This window comes from Phlebotomus argentipes, unplaced genomic scaffold, assembly GCF_947086385.1.
Source record: "Phlebotomus argentipes unplaced genomic scaffold, Phlebotomus argentipes genome assembly contig_39, whole genome shotgun sequence".
NCBI classification, from domain to species: Eukaryota; Metazoa; Arthropoda; class Insecta; order Diptera; family Psychodidae; genus Phlebotomus; species Phlebotomus argentipes.
The window spans coordinates 1971414-1990079 of NW_026776182.1; the positions used below are offsets into that span (position 1 = coordinate 1971414).

General features: G+C 36.4%; 5 protein-coding genes across 6 annotated transcripts; 1 reads left to right on the forward strand and 4 right to left on the reverse strand.

The window, feature by feature from the left end:
• Positions 1–73: 73 nt before the first annotated feature.
• Positions 74–1816, reverse strand: LOC132263883 (fumarate hydratase, mitochondrial-like). The gene has a single exon (XM_059763887.1). It carries the CDS (start codon positions 1717–1719, stop codon positions 205–207), a length of 1515 nt encoding a protein of 504 aa, XP_059619870.1. The 5' UTR covers positions 1720–1816; the 3' UTR covers positions 74–204.
• A 181-nt stretch (positions 1817–1997) lies between these two features.
• Positions 1998–2756, reverse strand: LOC132263632 (large ribosomal subunit protein mL51). The gene is made up of 2 exons (XM_059763474.1): positions 2625–2756; positions 1998–2532 (listed from the first exon to the last, which is right to left on the reverse strand). Exon 2 carries the CDS (start codon positions 2500–2502, stop codon positions 2005–2007), a length of 498 nt encoding a protein of 165 aa, XP_059619457.1. The 5' UTR covers positions 2503–2532; positions 2625–2756; the 3' UTR covers positions 1998–2004.
• A 149-nt stretch (positions 2757–2905) lies between these two features.
• LOC132263631 (prefoldin subunit 3) lies at positions 2906–3845 on the forward strand. The gene is made up of 2 exons (XM_059763473.1): positions 2906–3109; positions 3208–3845. The coding sequence occupies exons 1-2, from the start codon at positions 3035–3037 to the stop codon at positions 3718–3720; spliced, it is 588 nt and encodes a 195-aa protein (XP_059619456.1). The 5' UTR covers positions 2906–3034; the 3' UTR covers positions 3721–3845.
• Positions 3846–3994: 149 nt separating this feature from the next.
• Positions 3995–5536, reverse strand: LOC132263630 (c-Myc-binding protein homolog). Its single transcript, XM_059763472.1, has 2 exons — positions 5375–5536; positions 3995–5221 (listed from the first exon to the last, which is right to left on the reverse strand). Exons 1-2 carry the CDS (start codon positions 5384–5386, stop codon positions 4625–4627), a joined length of 609 nt encoding a protein of 202 aa, XP_059619455.1. The 5' UTR covers positions 5387–5536; the 3' UTR covers positions 3995–4624.
• Positions 5537–5676: 140 nt separating this feature from the next.
• LOC132263629 (ribosomal protein S6 kinase 2 beta) lies at positions 5677–18568 on the reverse strand. Of its 2 annotated transcripts, XM_059763469.1 has the most exons (7): positions 18354–18568; positions 14812–14855; positions 9580–10026; positions 9338–9460; positions 7512–8539; positions 7110–7425; positions 5677–6887 (listed from the first exon to the last, which is right to left on the reverse strand). In XM_059763469.1, the coding sequence occupies exons 1-7, from the start codon at positions 18394–18396 to the stop codon at positions 6543–6545; spliced, it is 2346 nt and encodes a 781-aa protein (XP_059619452.1). In that variant the 5' UTR covers positions 18397–18568; the 3' UTR covers positions 5677–6542. The 2 variants fall into 2 exon arrangements, with proteins under 2 accessions (XP_059619452.1, XP_059619454.1); XM_059763471.1 differs by lacking the exon at positions 14812–14855.
• Positions 18569–18666: the final 98 nt, after the last annotated feature.

An 18666-nucleotide genomic window follows, 5' to 3' on the forward strand; every position in this document is an offset into this window, starting at 1 on the left:
TTCACAGCTCAAATAATAAAAGTCAATAGAATTCTTTCCCAAGTCTTTCAACAAGAAAATAAGCATACATGCGTCCTTGAAAGCTTATCATGAGAATTTATTGGATTTATTCAAAACAGAAAATCACTGGTGGGGCTATACAATGGCCACAATTTAGTAGATAAGTTATGGGATGCCGCAAAAGTGACGATAACGGATAAACTTTTATTTGGGCCCCAGCATATTCTCTGGGCGTACCCACTCAGCAAATTGCTGTTCCGTGAGGTATCCCAATTTCAGGGCGCTCGCTTTAAGGGTGGTGCCTTCCTTGTGTGCCGTCTTGGCGATCTTCGCCGCCTTGTCGTAGCCGATGTGTGGATTGAGGGCAGTGACAAGCATCAAAGACTCATTCATGATTTGTGCGATGCGATCCCGATTAGCCTGGATGCCGTTCACGCAATTGGCAGTAAAGGTGCGACTGCCATCGGCCAAGAGGCGAATCGATCTGAGGACGTTGGACGCGATCAGTGGTTTGAAGACATTGAGTTCAAAGTGACCATTGGAACCGCCCACAGTAACAGCCACGCTGTTTCCCATCACCTGTGCGCAGATCATTGTGAGGGACTCACACTGAGTGGGGTTCACCTTGCCGGGCATAATTGAACTTCCAGGCTCATTTTCAGGCAGCATCAGCTCACCGAGACCACAACGTGGACCCGATCCCAGGAAGCGAATGTCGTTGCCAATCTTCATAAGGCTGGTGGCAATAGTGTTCAGACAACCAGAAACCTCGACCATGGCATCACGAGCCGCAAGAGCTTCAAATTTGTTTGGCGCTGAGACGAAGGGCAACTTTGTTAACTCGGCGATTTTGGCTGCAGTCTTCTCGGCAAATCCTACACGCGTATTGAGGCCAGTTCCAACGGCAGTGCCTCCGAGTGCCAGCATGTAAACTCGAGGGAGGACAGCATCGATCCGATCCAGGGCAAAAGTAAGCTGTTGTACGTACCCACTGAACTCCTGGCCAAGAGTTAGAGGAACAGCATCCATCGTATGAGTTCGGCCAATTTTGATGATATCCTTGAATTCTCTGGCTTTTGCTTCGAGAGCGTCGTGGAGAATCTTAAGGCCTGGCTTTAAATTTTCCACGAGTTCACGCGCCACAGCAATGTGGATGGCAGTAGGGAAGGTGTCATTGGAACTCTGAGACTTGTTGACGTGATCGTTGGGGTGAACGGGATCCTTGGAGCCGAGTTTTCCGCCCAGAAGCTCAATGGCTCTGTTGCTGATCACCTCATTCACATTCATGTTGGTCTGCGTGCCCGAACCGGTTTGCCAAATGACCAGCGGAAAGTGGTTTTCTTGGTATAGCCTCCCCGAGATCACATCATCTGCTGCCTGAGAGATGGCATCCGCCACCCGGCCATCTAATCCGTACTCCTTGTTCACAAGTGCCGCCGCCTTCTTGAGAACCCCCATCGCCTTGATGATGGGCTCTGGCATTCGCTCCGTTGGTCCTCCGATGGGAAAGTTCAGCACAGATCGCATCGTCTGTGCCCCATAGTATCGGTCAGCTGGCACTTTCAGCTCCCCGAAAGTGTCCGTCTCGATGCGCACGTCCTCTGTCATCCTACTTGCGGACACACTAAATGCACAATGTTCTAATTTCGCGAACTGAAGAGCAGTCAAGAGACCTCCTCTACGTCGAGCTACTTGCTGAGTTACTAAGCGAAAAGCCATGACTGGATTTACTTTTATCACCAATCCGGTTTTACAATTTTTTCATGAGAAAATTATATAACAACAAATGCAATGCTAAATGTCACGGGAATTAACCGCATACGGCAATCGGAAAGTTTCATGAAACATTCCAATGCGAAATTTACCTATTTACCCGATTGTATCCATTTACCCAAGCATTTACCAGATTTTATGAATAGATCTAGATTTTTTACCAAATGAGCATGACATTTTGTAATATGAACAAATTTTACTTTATTTCAATTTACATTCTTCCTACTCTTTCTATTTTGACGGTGAAAAACTCGTTCTAGTTTTCTTGTTAAGATAGTAATTCAAGTACTTAATGCGTTTCTGCATATTTTTCCACTTCGTAGGACTTACGATGGGATACAGTGAGTTGCAAAGAGTCTTCCTCTTTCTCAGCAGCAGCTGATATTCATTTCCGGATGCACCGCGAATCCAGGCGGGTATAGAATAAAGCACTTTTGTGGGATGTAGGCGGTCATTCCCAAGGATATCAATGTAATCATTTTGCCCCATAACAGCTCTCTTCAGAGAGTAAGGATTCTTTGGTCTGTACTCCGGCATTGGTAGTTTCCGCCCACAATCATATCGAGGAAGAAGGCCTTCCTGGATAATCGGATCGAAGTAGCCATACCTTCGACGGAGAGGCCCCCTAGCCAACTTGTCGGCATGATAACGAAATCTCACAACTTGGATTTGGGGCGTTGTGGGCAATGTGTTCAATACACGAGAGAAGAAATTCCTTATGATTGACATCCTCTATGGTTAGGTTATATTTCCCGGGCGCTGGAGAAAAACAAATAGAGAAAAAATATTATAATATTTAGAAAGACATTCAAAATTGTGACTATTTGAGCGATAGCTGTAATGGTTGTTACCTTGTTTATGCTGGATCCTGAAGAAAAAGCAGAAAAAACCCTAATTTTCCATGCAGGACTGATTGTCTCCGGATAATAAAGAATAAAGTGACATGTGCGATTAATTACGCGTAAATAAAGCAAAGCAGATTTTCAAACTTATCCGGCAGGGAAATTAAGAGATACAATTATTTGGAGGATATACAAAAAATGTTCTCAGTCAATGAAATTCTAAATCTTTATCTTGATTTCTATGCGTTTCATGGGTGTGAATATTTTTTCAAGACTCCAATATGACGCGTATAAAATTAGTTGGATAACACGGATAGTCGGTCTCTTTCTGACATGATATATTCTCGAGAAAATTTCTCCGAACAATCTGTTTGATTTTTGATCATTTTCTTCAATAGAATCGTGGTTGTTGTATAAAAATGTCCACAGTGGAGATGCCTAAACTCTCTGAGAACCAGAAGACGTACGCTGGAATCCCAGAAGCTGTGTTTGTGGTGAGAACAATAACCTAACCTCATTCTGAGATTAGGAAAAATGTGTGGAAATCCGAACCATTTGTCAATTTACCTTTATATTGCTCATTGCATTTCAGGAGGATGTGGACACATTCATGGGCCAAGCTGACAATGATAACAACAGCGACAAAGTCCTCCGGAAGCTGGATGAGCAACATGGCAAGTATAAATTCATGGAGCTCAACATCGCAACGAAACGGCGAAAGTTGAAGCAGCAGATTCCGGACTTGGCCAAATCCCTCGAGATGATTAACATTCTGAGGAACCAGGGGGACGACATGGAGACACAGTTTCTACTGAGCGAGCAGGTCTTCGTGAAAACCACTATTCCACCTACAAAGACCGTCTGTCTGTGGTTGGGAGCTAACGTTATGCTGGAATATCCTCTTGGAGAAGCAGAAGAGCTGCTCAAGCAGAACATGGATTCTGCCATCGTGAACCTCAAATGCCTGGAACACGATCAAGACTTTTTGAGGGATCAGCTCACTACTACCGAGGTGAACATGGCACGTGTCTACAACTGGGATTTAAAGAGGAGACAGGCCGCTAATGCCAAGGCAATCTCCACCACAACACCTGCCAGTTCATAATTCACCACAACATCACACCTTTGGCATCCTTCACGCATCCCGGAGTCATTTCTTGTTGCAAAATTTTGTATTTTAATGCTTCCTGCAGAGATTCTCAATAAAACTTTTATTAATCCGCATAACAAGAGCAAATTAAAGGAAGGAATGCAATTTAAATGTCTCGGATTCTCTTTCAAAACCCACCACTGTTGAATCAGGCTCTAAGAGAACTTAATGACAAAGGTAGGTGCATATAATCGATTTCGTGCTTGTCTCCAATAAGAACTTTTGCGACTTCTGCTGCTTATCGTGTTCTTTATTTCATGGTGTATCCATTAAGTTTATTTCACATTGATCTGAAGGCACAAATTCATTAAATACCAGTGTTTTTGTGCTTTTCCTAGTGAAGGAGAGATACGATAAAGACGAAATGTCACAAATAATTCAATGTCTATTGTACTTCAAAAATTATAATCAATCAAATTTCTAATCATTATATCTATTCACCTAATCAATATTCGACTAGACTTGACTTCATCCAAATATTCTTGTCTTGTCTCTTCTATTTTCTCAAATACACATAGTATTTTGAGACGATTTTGAGTTCATCCTCAACTAGTGTGATCAAAATATTTCAAATTTCATTGTTATTTCTGATATGGAATGCTTTCCATTGTGAGATCACTCACTGAGCAAGATCTGATTTAAAATTGAAAAAAAATGGATATATATTGCTCCTTCGCAATTCATTATTTATCGTCTTCTTAAATGTTATACTTCAGTAGTGAATCAATAAAATACAGACTGCGAAGGAGGAAAGGTCAAAGAAACTTAGAAAACTAAAAGGAAAATAAAGTGGAAAGGGGATAGAAAATTCACATGGCTTCTTAAAAGTAATTCATAAATGGATGGCAAATTTCACCGTTTATGCCTTCTCGGCCTCCGCAGTTTCCTTGGGCGAGGCGGGTAGCTCAATCGTCGAAGCGTCCACTTCCTTCTGTCCCTCTCCCTCAGCTGGTGGACTGGCCGGAGTCTCGTTTAACTCTTTAGCTGAATCAGCAGCGTCAGCCGCTTTAGCGGTATCGGATGTCACTGATGGTGGTTCATCAACAGACGTCTTATCGTCTGGCTCATCAGTTTTAGCTTCAGTAGTCTTTTCACCCTCCGGCTCGTCTCTCTTTTCCTCCTTATTCTCATCCGGACTTTTCTCCTCAACCGCCGGTTCCTCTCGCGGTGACACCGCTTCTTCCACCACTGGTGGCTTTCCTTCCTTCAGATCTCTGATCTGTCGCTTCAAGTCCTCAATCTCCTTACGACTCTCCTCCAACTGGGACCTCAATGATGAGATCAGATCCGTCTCGTAAACGGCGTCCCCCAAGTTCTTCCGGATGAATTCAATGGCATCATCCTGTTTATCGCTCTCGTATTGAAGCATCAGCTTGCACAACACTTTCGTGAGTGTCTCCATCACGCCGTTGCGCTCCAAATATTTGCGATAATCATCGCGACGCGAGTCAATGGGCTGTATAAATAAAATAATAGAAAATCGATATCAAATTTATATGCATAGCATAATTTTCAAGAGCAAATTGCGTCAGAATACGCTCCGGAAAAGGTTAGGTATAGGGAAAATCGATAATCTCTGAATATTCAGCTAAATACTTGACAAACCTACCTTGTATGCCATTGTCGACTCTTGTTAACCACAGAGTATATTCTTGAAGAGACAAGCTAACAAATTTTGCTTGCTAATGGTAAGAAATCTGGGAGTCGCACTGAAAATACGGAACTTGTCTCTACCAGTCACAGCAGTCGCAGTGTTGCCAATTATCATTGTATTGCCCGATGTAACCGAACCGGGAAGTAATCGAATTTCCCGATAGCGCTAAATCCAATTCCATAATGTGAAATATCCGATCAAAATATATGTGATGCCGCGAAAATCCTAGCATAAAGTCAAATTAACATATTTTATGCTTGTTCATAGAATAAATTTATATTTCTTTAATGCTTCTGTATAGAGAAAGTCACAATAATTTAGTTAATTCCTTGTTAAATATCCACGTTTATCAATTACTATGCCGATATCAGTACAACTGTTATACATTTTCCTGTATTTGTAATATATATTACCTCTTCTTCTTTTTTACATTTCATCGGCATTTGTACAAATCTTCTACATCACCATGTAAATTTGCTACAATCAATTGCTTGCAACAGTTTTGAAATACTACACGCGACATAGAAAAAGTTATATTATTTGTATTTTGTCTGTACAAAGTACAGATGTTCCTTGCACAATATGTAATAATGTTTAATATTATAGTGGAAGCAAAGTGTTTTTTTTTCCAGCAATTGATTTTTTTATATCAACAATTAAACTGTAAAATCTGTATGTCCTTCCTAAATACACGCATAAAATATATTTCTACAATCGAGTAATTATTGTATGTAAAATGGAAAATATGGCTAAAGTATGATAATTGTAAGACTTTTTACCTCTCAACCCACTCAAGAAGAATCTTTCTCCAACGGAAAATACTCTATAAATCTAGCAATTAGTTTATTATACATGAATGAATCCACTAGCTCTCTTTCACAAAGTTAAAATTGGAATACAATATTATGTCATTTGGAGTACAATATAATAAAGAAAATAAGTGATGTGACTAAAACGTCCCAAAGAAATTTATATTTTGTACAAAAGAAACTACTATCTATTACACAAAAAATAACATTAATAAACAAATATGCTGGATTAAACCATTTTAACAATATTGGCTATTTCGCGAAATGGCAACAAAAATCAATCAACAAAGGGATATTCCTACCATAAACAATTATTATACATGTGAATGCGACGACTTGTCTCTGGCGCGCCTCTTGGCTAGTTCAGACATTCCCACGGGGCCCACATTTGCCGCCTGTGGAGATGCTATCGCACGAAAAGTAGCATTTACAGCTCTCCTTAATGCTGCCGTTTGATCCTTCGCGGATACACCAGTCACACCCAGATTTTGCTGATGCTGTATATTATGCACCTCTGCCGATTGCCTGCTCAGATCCGGTGGCGGTTGCCATAGCCAAGAATGTCTCAAAATCTGCGCAGCTGTCGGTCTCTTCTGTGGCACGATGTGTAGCATTTGACACAGCAAATCTTTCACATCCTGCGAAACGGATTTCCATCTCTAAAAGATAAGATTAAACTCAATTACTGTTAATATAAGAAATGAATGGAATTTTGTTGTTGAATTGAATGAATTGAATTGAATTGAAAGAAAGTATTTATTATTATAAGAATGTCCAGTGTGATTTTTTTTAACATTCACTATAGATTTTATTAATATAGAAAATACTTTCTACTTCAACCAGAATATTGATTAGTGAGAAATTCTGGGAAAATCACTCACCTCACTATGAATGTCAATATGCCCTGAACCGATTCTATTGAGGATCATATCAGGTGAATCATTAGGTGTGCTGGCGAAGGGGGTTTTCCCATCAAGCATTATGTAGAGGAGCACACCCAATGACCAAATATCACACGCCAAGTCATATCCTTGTCGCTTCAGCACTTCGGGAGCCACAAAATTTGTCGTGTAACAGGGCGTCATGAGAAGACCATTATCAGCGCGAAGTTGCTTAGCAAATCCCAAATCGCACAACTTGAGGGATTCAGGCGTCTGCTGGACTGAAGCGTAGAGCAAATTTGACGGTTTCAAATCCCTACAGAGTGACAAAGGATTATATATCATAGCTGTACATCAAATCTCTTTAGACAAGATAGTAAAAATAAAAGATAATCAACTCACCTGTGAACAACTCCATGCTCATGAAGGTAAGCTACTGCTGAGATGACAGTTCGCAGAACAGCACTCGCTTCCATCTCCGACATCCTCTGTATCGTGAGAATTCTGTCCAGCAGCTCACCACCTTTCAGTAATTCCATGACTAGATACACACATGAGTTGTCCTCGTGCACGCCAAGTAGTGTAACAATGTTTGGGTGATTACCGTAGCGCAGAAGGATTTCAACTTCCTCCCTGCAGTCGTGGTCAGATTTACTGATAATCTTTGCCGCATACTGTTTCCGTGTTGTCTTACTCTCACATAGACGACATACAGAGAAGGTGCCACGCCCAAGTTCTTGCATTAGATTATACTCATCACAGAACACACCAGGTTTCACTCCCGGTATTTCATTGGAGAAGGGTAACTTCGATTGTATTCCCACCGCACCGGCACCTCCATTAGAAATAGGCATTCCCGCATCATCCAGCAATCCAGGAGCCACGAAACTAAACCCGCGGAAGATCTCATGAGCGCTCGCACTAACGGGACCCCCGGGCGAATCTCTCGGTGATTTACTTGTATATTCAGTGTCAAAGTAAAAGGCATCATCGCGTGAAACCGCTGGAATAAAGGGTGGTCGCACTTGTTTTGTCACCAATGCATCCCAATCAATGGTGGCGAAAAATTCATGCTTCTTTATGTCATCAATGCCACCAGGACCAGCTCCAAGGCGATTCTGTGGATTTCGCTTAAACAACACGCGTAGTAGTGACTGTGCCTCTGGACTGAGATTATCCGGCATGCCCAATTTAGTTTTTAGGATCTGATTCATTGTTTCCTGTCGCGTAGCACCATGAAATGGAAGATTTCCCGTCAACATCTCATACATCAGTACGCCAAAGGACCACCAGTCGGCGGCAAAATGATGACCCTTCCTGTTCACTACCTCTGGGGCCATATATTCAACAGTGCCACAGAAACTGTACGTCTTAGATCCATCCAGAGGCTGTTTTGACAATCCGAAATCTGTTAAGGCGATATGGCCATCCTAGAATGTGAAGAGATATTTTAAAATATTGTTATTAGAAGATGATACATTTTTTTTTATCTCAATTAATAATTCAAACTCTCAAATTTTCAAACTGTTCTTCTACAATGTTATCAAAATACGTGAATTACTATCATAATAGGTAATATGAAAAATGATTTTAAATTACATTGATTTAATTGTCGTATCTTGAAAATGAATTAAAATTGCATTAATGTTTTTGTTCAAATGTCTATACTGGATATGATCACCGTCAAATGCTCTAGTCATATAAAATCAATATAAATGCAAAAGGCAGTTTTTTATGATTGAATATTCTTCTTTTCTCTTTTCTTCCCATTCACACGTGTCTTTCATATCCATTTTCCACCCGTCGTATGCCACCATTTCTATTTGTGTGCAAACTGTGAGTGGTATAAGACAGTATTACTATGTTCAAAATACATCAAAGGAAATAAAAACATAAATAGGAAAAAATGCAGGTGGAATTTCAATTTTCGCAAAAATCACACTTTGCTAGGAAAAAATATATTTTCTTTTCCTTTTTTCCACTCTTTTTATCAATGACATATGTCCTCATACTTTAGTTTTTTTCAGCATTGTGTTCCCTGTAATGAAAATTTTCACTAACATCTAATGAAACTTTGATTAGAAAACACATCCACTTATGAGTAATTAAGATTCCACATCACATTCTTTAGTTCTCCAGTCAACATCATACGACTATGTTTACTTGTATTTACTCGTCTATTTATAGTGCCACTCTTGGTAAAGCAGATATCAATAAAAGTAACTCACTTGATCTAGTAGAATATTTTCGGGTTTAAGATCTCTATAAATAATGCCAATACTGTGTAAATGATTAAGTGCCAAAGCCAATTCAGCTAGGTAGAACTTTACATCCTCCTCTGTGAACATCACCTATAAAAAAATACACACATGTATTAGAAACCATGTCTATCAACACATTTCCTCAATTTAGCGAGTGTGTGGAAAACCACGCATATTGAGGAAAATATAGAATAATAATTAAGACTCACTTCTTTGCTCAAACGAGTAAATAAATCTCCGCCACGTAGAAAATCCAATATCAAGTACAATTTTCCTGGTGTTTGGAAAGCATAGTGCAGTTTAACAATGAAAGCATGTCCAACGTCGGCCAAGATGTTCCTTTCATTAGTGCTTCTTACACGGTCTTTCACTTTTAGAGTGGCCTTTTTCAGCACTTTCATTGCATACAGAGTTCCAGCATCTTTACCCACAATCTTTCTCACTAGGAACACTTTGCCGAATGAGCCCTCACCGAGGACTCTCAGCAATTCAAACTGTGAGGGATCGGCCTTCTCATGGCCCTCCTTCACAACGTCTTTCAGTTCTATTTCGCGCTCCTTCATTTGCACGTCTTCACTCGTCACATAGTGATTCTCTTCATTGGGAAGGGGGTCGAAAGCATCATCGACCACCATTTCTACATCTTCTTGAGATACCTGCAAGATTTCACAAAAGCACATTAGTTTTGACATTTACAATAATTGACTATGACTGTAACAAAAATTGTTATAAAGAGTGAATGCTTTATAGATAGTAACTGTGAAAATCAATGCAGTGTCACGTGTAGTAAAGACATACATACATATGTACACCAAATAATAAATTTTAACGATGGTTGTTTCTCTCTAAACATTTACACATACAAATCTCAAGGTCCACAACGGAAAGAACCCGCACTTTTAACATTATAAACGATAACATTATGAACAAATATTAGAGATTTTCTTTCAACAAATAACCATATCTTTTCGTAAAGATTCTTCCCATTAGTAAACCTTACAATTTATGAAGTATGTAAGATTTTATGGGGTTCAAAAACTAAGCACTGAATATTTATTTCCCGCCCTCCTTATTAACACATTCCACAAATCTTTTACAACACTGTATACATACATATGTATGTATAAATCTCATCCCAGATGGGTGCTAAAGAAAAATTATAATAGATTTACATTACAATTTTTTAACAATATCTTAATAATATCCGTAGAAGAAAGCCCATTTTTGTGCAGAAACATAATACTTGTTAAGAATAATATGTTCTGTATAGGAGTTTCCACCACTTATCCAGTCAACAAGTAGTAATGGTTTGTCTACTAGACTCCTTTACATTTTTATTTTCCGCAGTTTCAACACGACATAATATACCAATACAATAAACCCATGAAATGTCAACACCCACTTTTCGAAAATCTGCGCCACAGAAAATTCGATGGAATTTTTTCAACTTTCAACAGTCTACTGCACACATCAAGCAATAAAATAAGCGTCCATCTATCCAGTGATTCATATTTTCATGTTTTTTCCGGGAAGAATATAGAATTATTGAATATGGGTGTTCGTGAGTATTAATGGATGAAATTCATCAAATGATGAAAGATAAAAATAGATTTAAAAGATGTATGGTACCTCCTGACCCATAAATGTATCATAATGAAATTCATCACACTTTATTGCCCAGGCGATGTCTATCACAAAGAAGTCAATACAAAACTCCTTGAATTTTTCCATTTATACGTGTATATTCCTCTTCAGGATGCCACTTGTAAACTCAAATCTTTTCCTCGCACTTTGTAATCCACAATTATCCACTAACATAGATGTAGGGATGAAAATATTATTAAAAATTTACTTTTGCTTCACTTATTACTCAACCACTGACCACAGTGACTACCCTCCATCAGATCTCTGACCATACAGAATGACGCCTGAAACACAGATGCAAACGAACTCTCTGTAGCCTCACATTTTTATCTCCTCTCTCATATGTTGGATTTACTTTATCGGTTTCTCTTCCCATCAAAAGAAAACAGCCCCGTCCTCATGTCAATTTTTGATTACATTTTCGTTCTGTTAGCCCGTTTGATTTTCTGTTAATTCAATATATTCCATCCGTTCCAACCCCTACAAACTATAACACTCATTACGAGTCAAGGATCAGATTTCATTAACAGATTACTAGATTTCATTAGCATTACGTGGAAATTCGCGGCTCATCGATATGTCTCAGAGCCTCAAAGGGTCCTATTCGATTTGGAGTCACTGTATATCATATACTACTCTAAAGAAATTTCACTGTGACATAGACTAAATGGCAAATTTAAATAAATATAGCAGATGTATGCAGAGAAGATAGGATAGGATTCACTCTAATTATACATATCATGAAGTAGAAACATTGGATGTTTTATTTATGATATTGAAAAATTCGCCTGGCGAAGACAGAGGTTTCTTATTCTAAGCAACGAATAAAAAAATAGCTACATAGAAAGTGATATGCAGGGATAAAATAAGTTCATTAAACAAACGCCTTCATTACTCTATTCATGACAAAGTTTTAATGAACTTCCAAGATTCCAATACTCTCCCATGTATTAAAATTCTCATACACTCCAGAAAATTGTCTTCAAAACAAATAGACACTTTTAAAACGTCAATCATTTTAATTTAATCACAAACTCCAATCTGGAGTTCGTAATTGGCACAAGGGATGAAAACTTGGGTGGTTTTCCCACGCTATTAATATCCCCAAATGACAAACAAATGTTAACGACTTTTTGTTTAATTTTCCTTCCACAATTATACCCAACACTTAGCCCAAAGATTTACAATTATATGCCAATTTCGTTCATGGAAATGTTACTAATAAGCATAAAAAGAGAGAAAATCATATTGCAATATGTTTTAACCGTTTGCTCTTTTTGGCAATATTTCACTGCGTCGAAAGGAGAAAATGGCAAGAAAATGTTTTCAATCATGGATTTAATAATATCCCTACCCACGCATACTTCCACCCACGATCGGGGAAAGCTCTAAAATACACAACTGATAAAGTCGAAAGCGAACATGTGACTCAATACATACTTCGAGTAGAACATATCTACATACATGTTCTGATGGTGGAAATCGTTAAATGTGCTTCCTTCTTGTCCCAATCCAATTTCTGAAATATCTATTTGAGCAATTTTTTAACTCAAAATCACATTAGACTTGAACTAATTTGATGCTACATACATATAATGTCATTCCAATTAATTTATTAATATCTCCTATATAGGTATATACACAAAGAAAATTTTCTTTCCATATTACAGATCCATTAGATTACATTCTACTATTCAATCATTCCTTCCCACCAATATTTTTTGATGGATTTGAAATGGGTAATGTAATCCATTATCTATTATCTACATTTAAGTGTTGCAACGATTTATAATTTTAAACCTGTAACTTCAACAAATATCACAATGAAAATATGTATCTATTGATATTGTAAAAAAGAGATATATTCATTAAAAAATTTGTTTTTTTCCTAAAAATAGAGACACCAGGAACTGGTGACAAATAAACGGATATAAAGTTTAATTCATTAATTAGCGTATTAATCTTCAAAAGAAATTTTTACGTTATATATATATATAAATCCTTAACCGCGTTTTAAGGCAGACGCCCCAAGAGGAGAACAAAAGCTGTTCACAATATCAATTTTGTACTTCCAAAAAAATCCACCCAAGAGAATTTTTCATCCGGTGAACGTTCAGCACAAAAAAATTACTGGTGTTGAAAGCGTCCTAAATTAACAAATTCTTTAGCGAGTGACATCGTTCAGGCTTTATCAGTCTTGGGTTACATCACTTAAGGATTAAACACTGAAATCTGTGAGCAATTTATATCACCCGCCTCCTTTATATGTATTTTCGTATCTGAATCACAGCGAAGGAAGGACACTCAATTTTATCAAATATTCACCGCCATTGACAGGAATGTGCGTTGGCGATGAGGTGTCAAGGAGAGACCTTCAATACTCCCTCAAGATGCTTTCTCTCATTACATTCCTCTCTCTAAGCAAATCCATACAATGTAATTTTCGATGATCAGCACTACTACTCTATATACAAATAGGATTTTTTTGTAAATTATTGATATTTTGTATTTCCAATTAGGTTTTATTTTTTTTCCTTTATCAAAGTGAAAAATGTCATTCTCTAAGCAATAACAATATCTTGCAGAATCTACAAATACATCATAACATTTGCCATAATCTTGCAGGTAAATAAAAAGAATTTTCAAGAGCTGTGTATATTTTCTCGTTTTTAACGAGCGAGGCTTTAAAAAATCATATTCCATACATCCACATTTATCAATGTAAAATTAATATGAAATGTACAAAATTGAAATCAATCAATTATGTACACAAAAACGTTTCTCATATTACGCCTAACAATATAACGAAAATTTAACTAAAAAAGAGAATTTCTGTAGAAGCACAAATATGTACGCTGGAAAGGTTAATTGGGTTAATAACATTAAAACCTTATCTAAATATGAGAGTCGCACCAAAAGATATTTCTCACACTGACTTTTCGACATTGTGTTAACGTTATGATGGAGAACATTTTTGTCGAGTACGAGTACTCATAATAATGGTATTATAATTGTTTTCTTATCCATTAATTAATGTAATCCAAAAAAAAACAAAGTGATTCCGATCTGATTTTTTATTCTTTCAACGCATCTATCACTATTTTCTTACGATATTATCTATCATGAGAAACTGTATCTTTTCTGTATACATATAATGTTTATGTAATATGTTACCTGCAAAATTATATAATATTATACAGACGTGGCAGTGTAATAAAGCATAACTTAAGAAATATAACTCGCCGGAAAGCGATAAATGAATGCACGAAGACAATCTTTATAAAATATCTTTCCAACATATTTTTGTAAACAATTAAATATTTATTGATAATGTACGGAAATGAGCAGTAATGGAAATTGTAGATTTATAATTTTAATTATTCTCACAGCTAAATACTACTATAATACTAAACACAATTCACATGGCAAATACGGTGAATATGGATATTGCATTCAGCATGCATTTTTCTTTATACATATAACACCATTAAACACAGAATTTCTAATTGGGTTTTGTGAAAAGCAAAATCTGTGCAAAAAAAGAAGTTGAAGATATGATATGGTATGCACAAAATAATTGAAAGCACACTGTAAAACATCACACGAAACAAAAGGAAACAACTAACAAAAATTTAGATCAATGTTCCAAATACGAATCTAAATTAAAAAATTAAAAAAAGTACAAAGGCCTTAATGTTGTAAATTCAATTATTGAAATTTCTTCCAAAAATGTACGGAAATAATATTATTTTAAAAGATCATCACTCTATGGCCAACAAAGGAAAAATTTTACGTACAGAAACTATCCGTAGACCTGAAATCGAGTTTGATACTCCGTGTGCTGCAATAATTAACCCAAAATATTAATGACATGAGAATGTATTAAGCTGAGTCATGTAAAACTTCTATGATTGCAAAATTACAAAATCATTAAAAAAAATACACACAAATGAACGAAAATATGTCGATAGAAAATATATGAAAGAAAAGAATATATAAAATTTCTTCCTGCATTTCACTACTGAAAAGATTTTATTCCTATTACCCTGATACTAAATATATTCTGAACTGAAATGTTGTTATTACATTTTTGTGTGTCCTTCGCGCTGGATATCTCGCGAGCTATTCTAACAAAAGATAAATTAACGACGGCAGCCATGATCAAGTAACAAACATACATACAAACATTCATATATTTTATGAAAAAAAACACCTAACAAAAAAAATTCACGTGAAATTGGCAAAGTCAATAATGTCTTATAGAAAGCCAAATATGTAGATTAAAATTGCTTTTTTCTTGCATCATTACATCAGTGACTTGTTTGTTATATGACAACCCATATTTTAACCTCATATTGTACAACAAATGTTGGAGACAGCAATTTGATAATAGAAATATTTAATTTATTCTTTTGCAAAAATATATATCAACTTTTTTATAAATAAAACGTCTACTGATATTACAAAGTCTATTGTAATTAGCATGTAAGACCTTTAAATTTTTTTTTTAAATATCTTTTCTTCCTTAATTTTTTATTCACTCTACATCACTTCTTTTCCGATTTATTTGGGAATTGCTAAAAAAAAATGTGCGCTAACAGGAAATTTTTTAATTTATTGGAAGCTTCAATCGTAAACACTTTTACACAATCACCAAATCAATCGAGAAGGGAACTGAGATAGAAAAGTTAGTCAGAAAAGGAGACACACTCTGAGGGTGGATATAGATGATAATGATTTGTAGAGACACTTTAAGAGACTTGCGTGTGGGCGTCACACTCAAAATTATTCTCTTACCACCCCATTCAGATGCTCAGTGGATGGACTGAGAGAGGGAACAGTCTCATCATTCGTCATCGTTTCTACAACCCCTAATGGTTCGTATAAAAAAGAGAAAGAAGATAATAAATGAATGGCGTTTGAAGAAAGCAACAATAATTTAAGTGATTTTTCTAGCCATTTCTTCAACAAGATAGTAAAGTTTATAAAATAAAAAGCAAACCCAATCTTCTAAATCTTAAGAAAGAATATCATCCAAATTTGAGAAAGATTGAGAATTTGAAAATTAATTTCCTTTTTCTCTCATTAGCATATTGACAAGGTCTATGTCTATAATTTTAATTATTTAGCCAAGTGGTTAATTTTTGTTTCTTTTTCCACATTTCCGTGTGACTTTTCTCATTATCTTATCATCACAAATTTTGTCATATCTCAAACGCAAATATACAATCACCATGGTATTTAAGCTTGACTCATTTAACGTCACTTTGGCGTGAAATGGCGGCAAGAGTAATGAAAAAAAGAGATACGCTTTTCATTTTCATCATGTGCTGTAAAGAAAATGTACATTCAAAAATTACACTTGATGTTCTTGGTATGTCTTTCGAGGTGTTGTACTTTTATTTGCTCATTAAGTTTCATTCCGGAGAGAAGACGAAAAGGGATGCACAACAGTCGGAAATGAAGAATCTCCGGACAGTCTTAAGATTCGTCACACTTTCTTCATCATCTCACAATTGTTCTCTGTTTCACACAAAGTGAATATTTCCGCCCTCAATCAGTACTAATGGGCTTCATAGTACTGGAATACTATTAGACCCTTTCCCCTTTCTTTGGCTATTCCTCATGGTTGCGTGCCCACTTTCGCCATCCCTCAGCTAACACTCTAATCCACCCGCAGACGCACTTTTGTAAAAGTATTTCATTTTATATATATATATATATATATATATATATATATATATATATATATATATATATTTTGTAGTTTTTTTTTTTAACCACAATATTACCAATATAATCATTCAGTCATAGACATTCCTTATTTCCAGCTCTTGAGATATATGTATTAATGCCATATAGCAAAAAATGATGCTGATGACTCCATCATACATAGTGTATCTAGACAGGTTAGAAAAATACCGTACTTTGATTCATTTTACGATGGACTTCCTCAGATATATGCTCACTTTACCTGACTAACATAATTCTACATTCCTAACAAACATTATTAGGATATAAGCATTTATTTATACATTAGGATTAATCTTTAAAAATATTAACACATTAACCCAATTTTATGTCAATTTATTTGTTTGAATCAGGTTCAATAATAAATCACATACCACCTCATTGTCAAGATATCGGGAATAAAGTTTAAAATTAAGATTTTATAGTCTATATTTCAGCTTAGTATAACATTTTCATATATTGTATGTCAATAATCTCAATAAATAATAAATAAGGTGATATTTGTTTATGAATAAAAAAATTATGTTCAACTTAACATTGAGTTTGTGAACTAAATTCAACTATAAAAAGGGTACAGTCTAGTTTATTGATTCCTACATATACAAATTATTGGTTCGCAGAAAAAAAAACTTACATCCTGATGTAAGACTATAAAAATTTGAATTATTAAGTACCTAATATTTCAATATTTCTCGCTTTCCTATCTGCATTCAGACATGAAAACAAATTTAATATAAATTGTAATACATAACAGTTAAAAATAACAATATGTAAATTCGATAAATCATAAAACAGAAAATGAGAATAGGTAACACTTTTATTGAATTTTGATTTACGCTCATTGATAAATAAAGAGTAGGTTCATAAGGTATTTCTTGCAGGTAAATTTCACTCTTAGTTTAGCTAACATTTCTGGAACAGTTTTAGGACATTTTTGTTTATTTCCAACTCTGTTATCTCGAAACCAGTCTCACTATAAAAAACTGACTCACTCAATCTTGATCAACTTCGCTGCAAATTAGCAAAGCCCAGTGTACAACTACAATATACATGCTAGATTTTCTGTATGGAAATTCCCTGAATACAATCCTTGAGGATGGTGGATGGATAGAAACAATTGTTGCGCCCTGCCCACACTCACACATCACCATTGAATTTTATTGCGTGTGAAAAAGATGTTTTTTGGAAGTCGTGAATTTGATGGATGATTCAACACCAGCGGACGACAAATTACTTAATTTATATCGTAACGAGAAGACTTTGCAGTTGTGTCTTTACGTAGTCATTTTGTTTTGCCCTAGCACCAATATGTGGAAATGGGAATCCGCAATGTTCGTCCGCCTCCCTCCCCCTCAGACTCGCCATCTATAACATACTTGCTGCACTACGTCATTTAGCTACCACAAACCTCATAAATATGCTCTGAATCAAAGTACTGTACATCCGGAGTGAAATAATCAACCGAACAAACACAAAGTGAAACGAAAACAAATGAAAAAACATACAGAATGCACGAGATTTATGTCAGAAATGCGCTGCTTTCTGGGCGGAAAAGCAGCGCAGATGGAAAAGTATGAAGAAGTCTTACCTCGGTCGCGGCGACTGTATTGTTTTGGACTTTCCATTTCCATGGATCCGACGCTGCAGAATTGGCAAGAGGCATCCTAAAATTTGCACCACACACCAAAGCGTGAATATTTCACATTAATCTCAACCTGAACACATGCAAATTTCACTATTCACGTCACTTTCTCTATACACTGCGATATGCACTGAATTCTTTTCACGAACATGGCATACTTTTCCGGGAAATCGGTAATCGATGAATTTCGCTTGCAGCGCCGGTGGTGCTTCACGGCAAAATTGTCAGTCGTTGAGTTTCGTTAAGTTTTTATGGACAA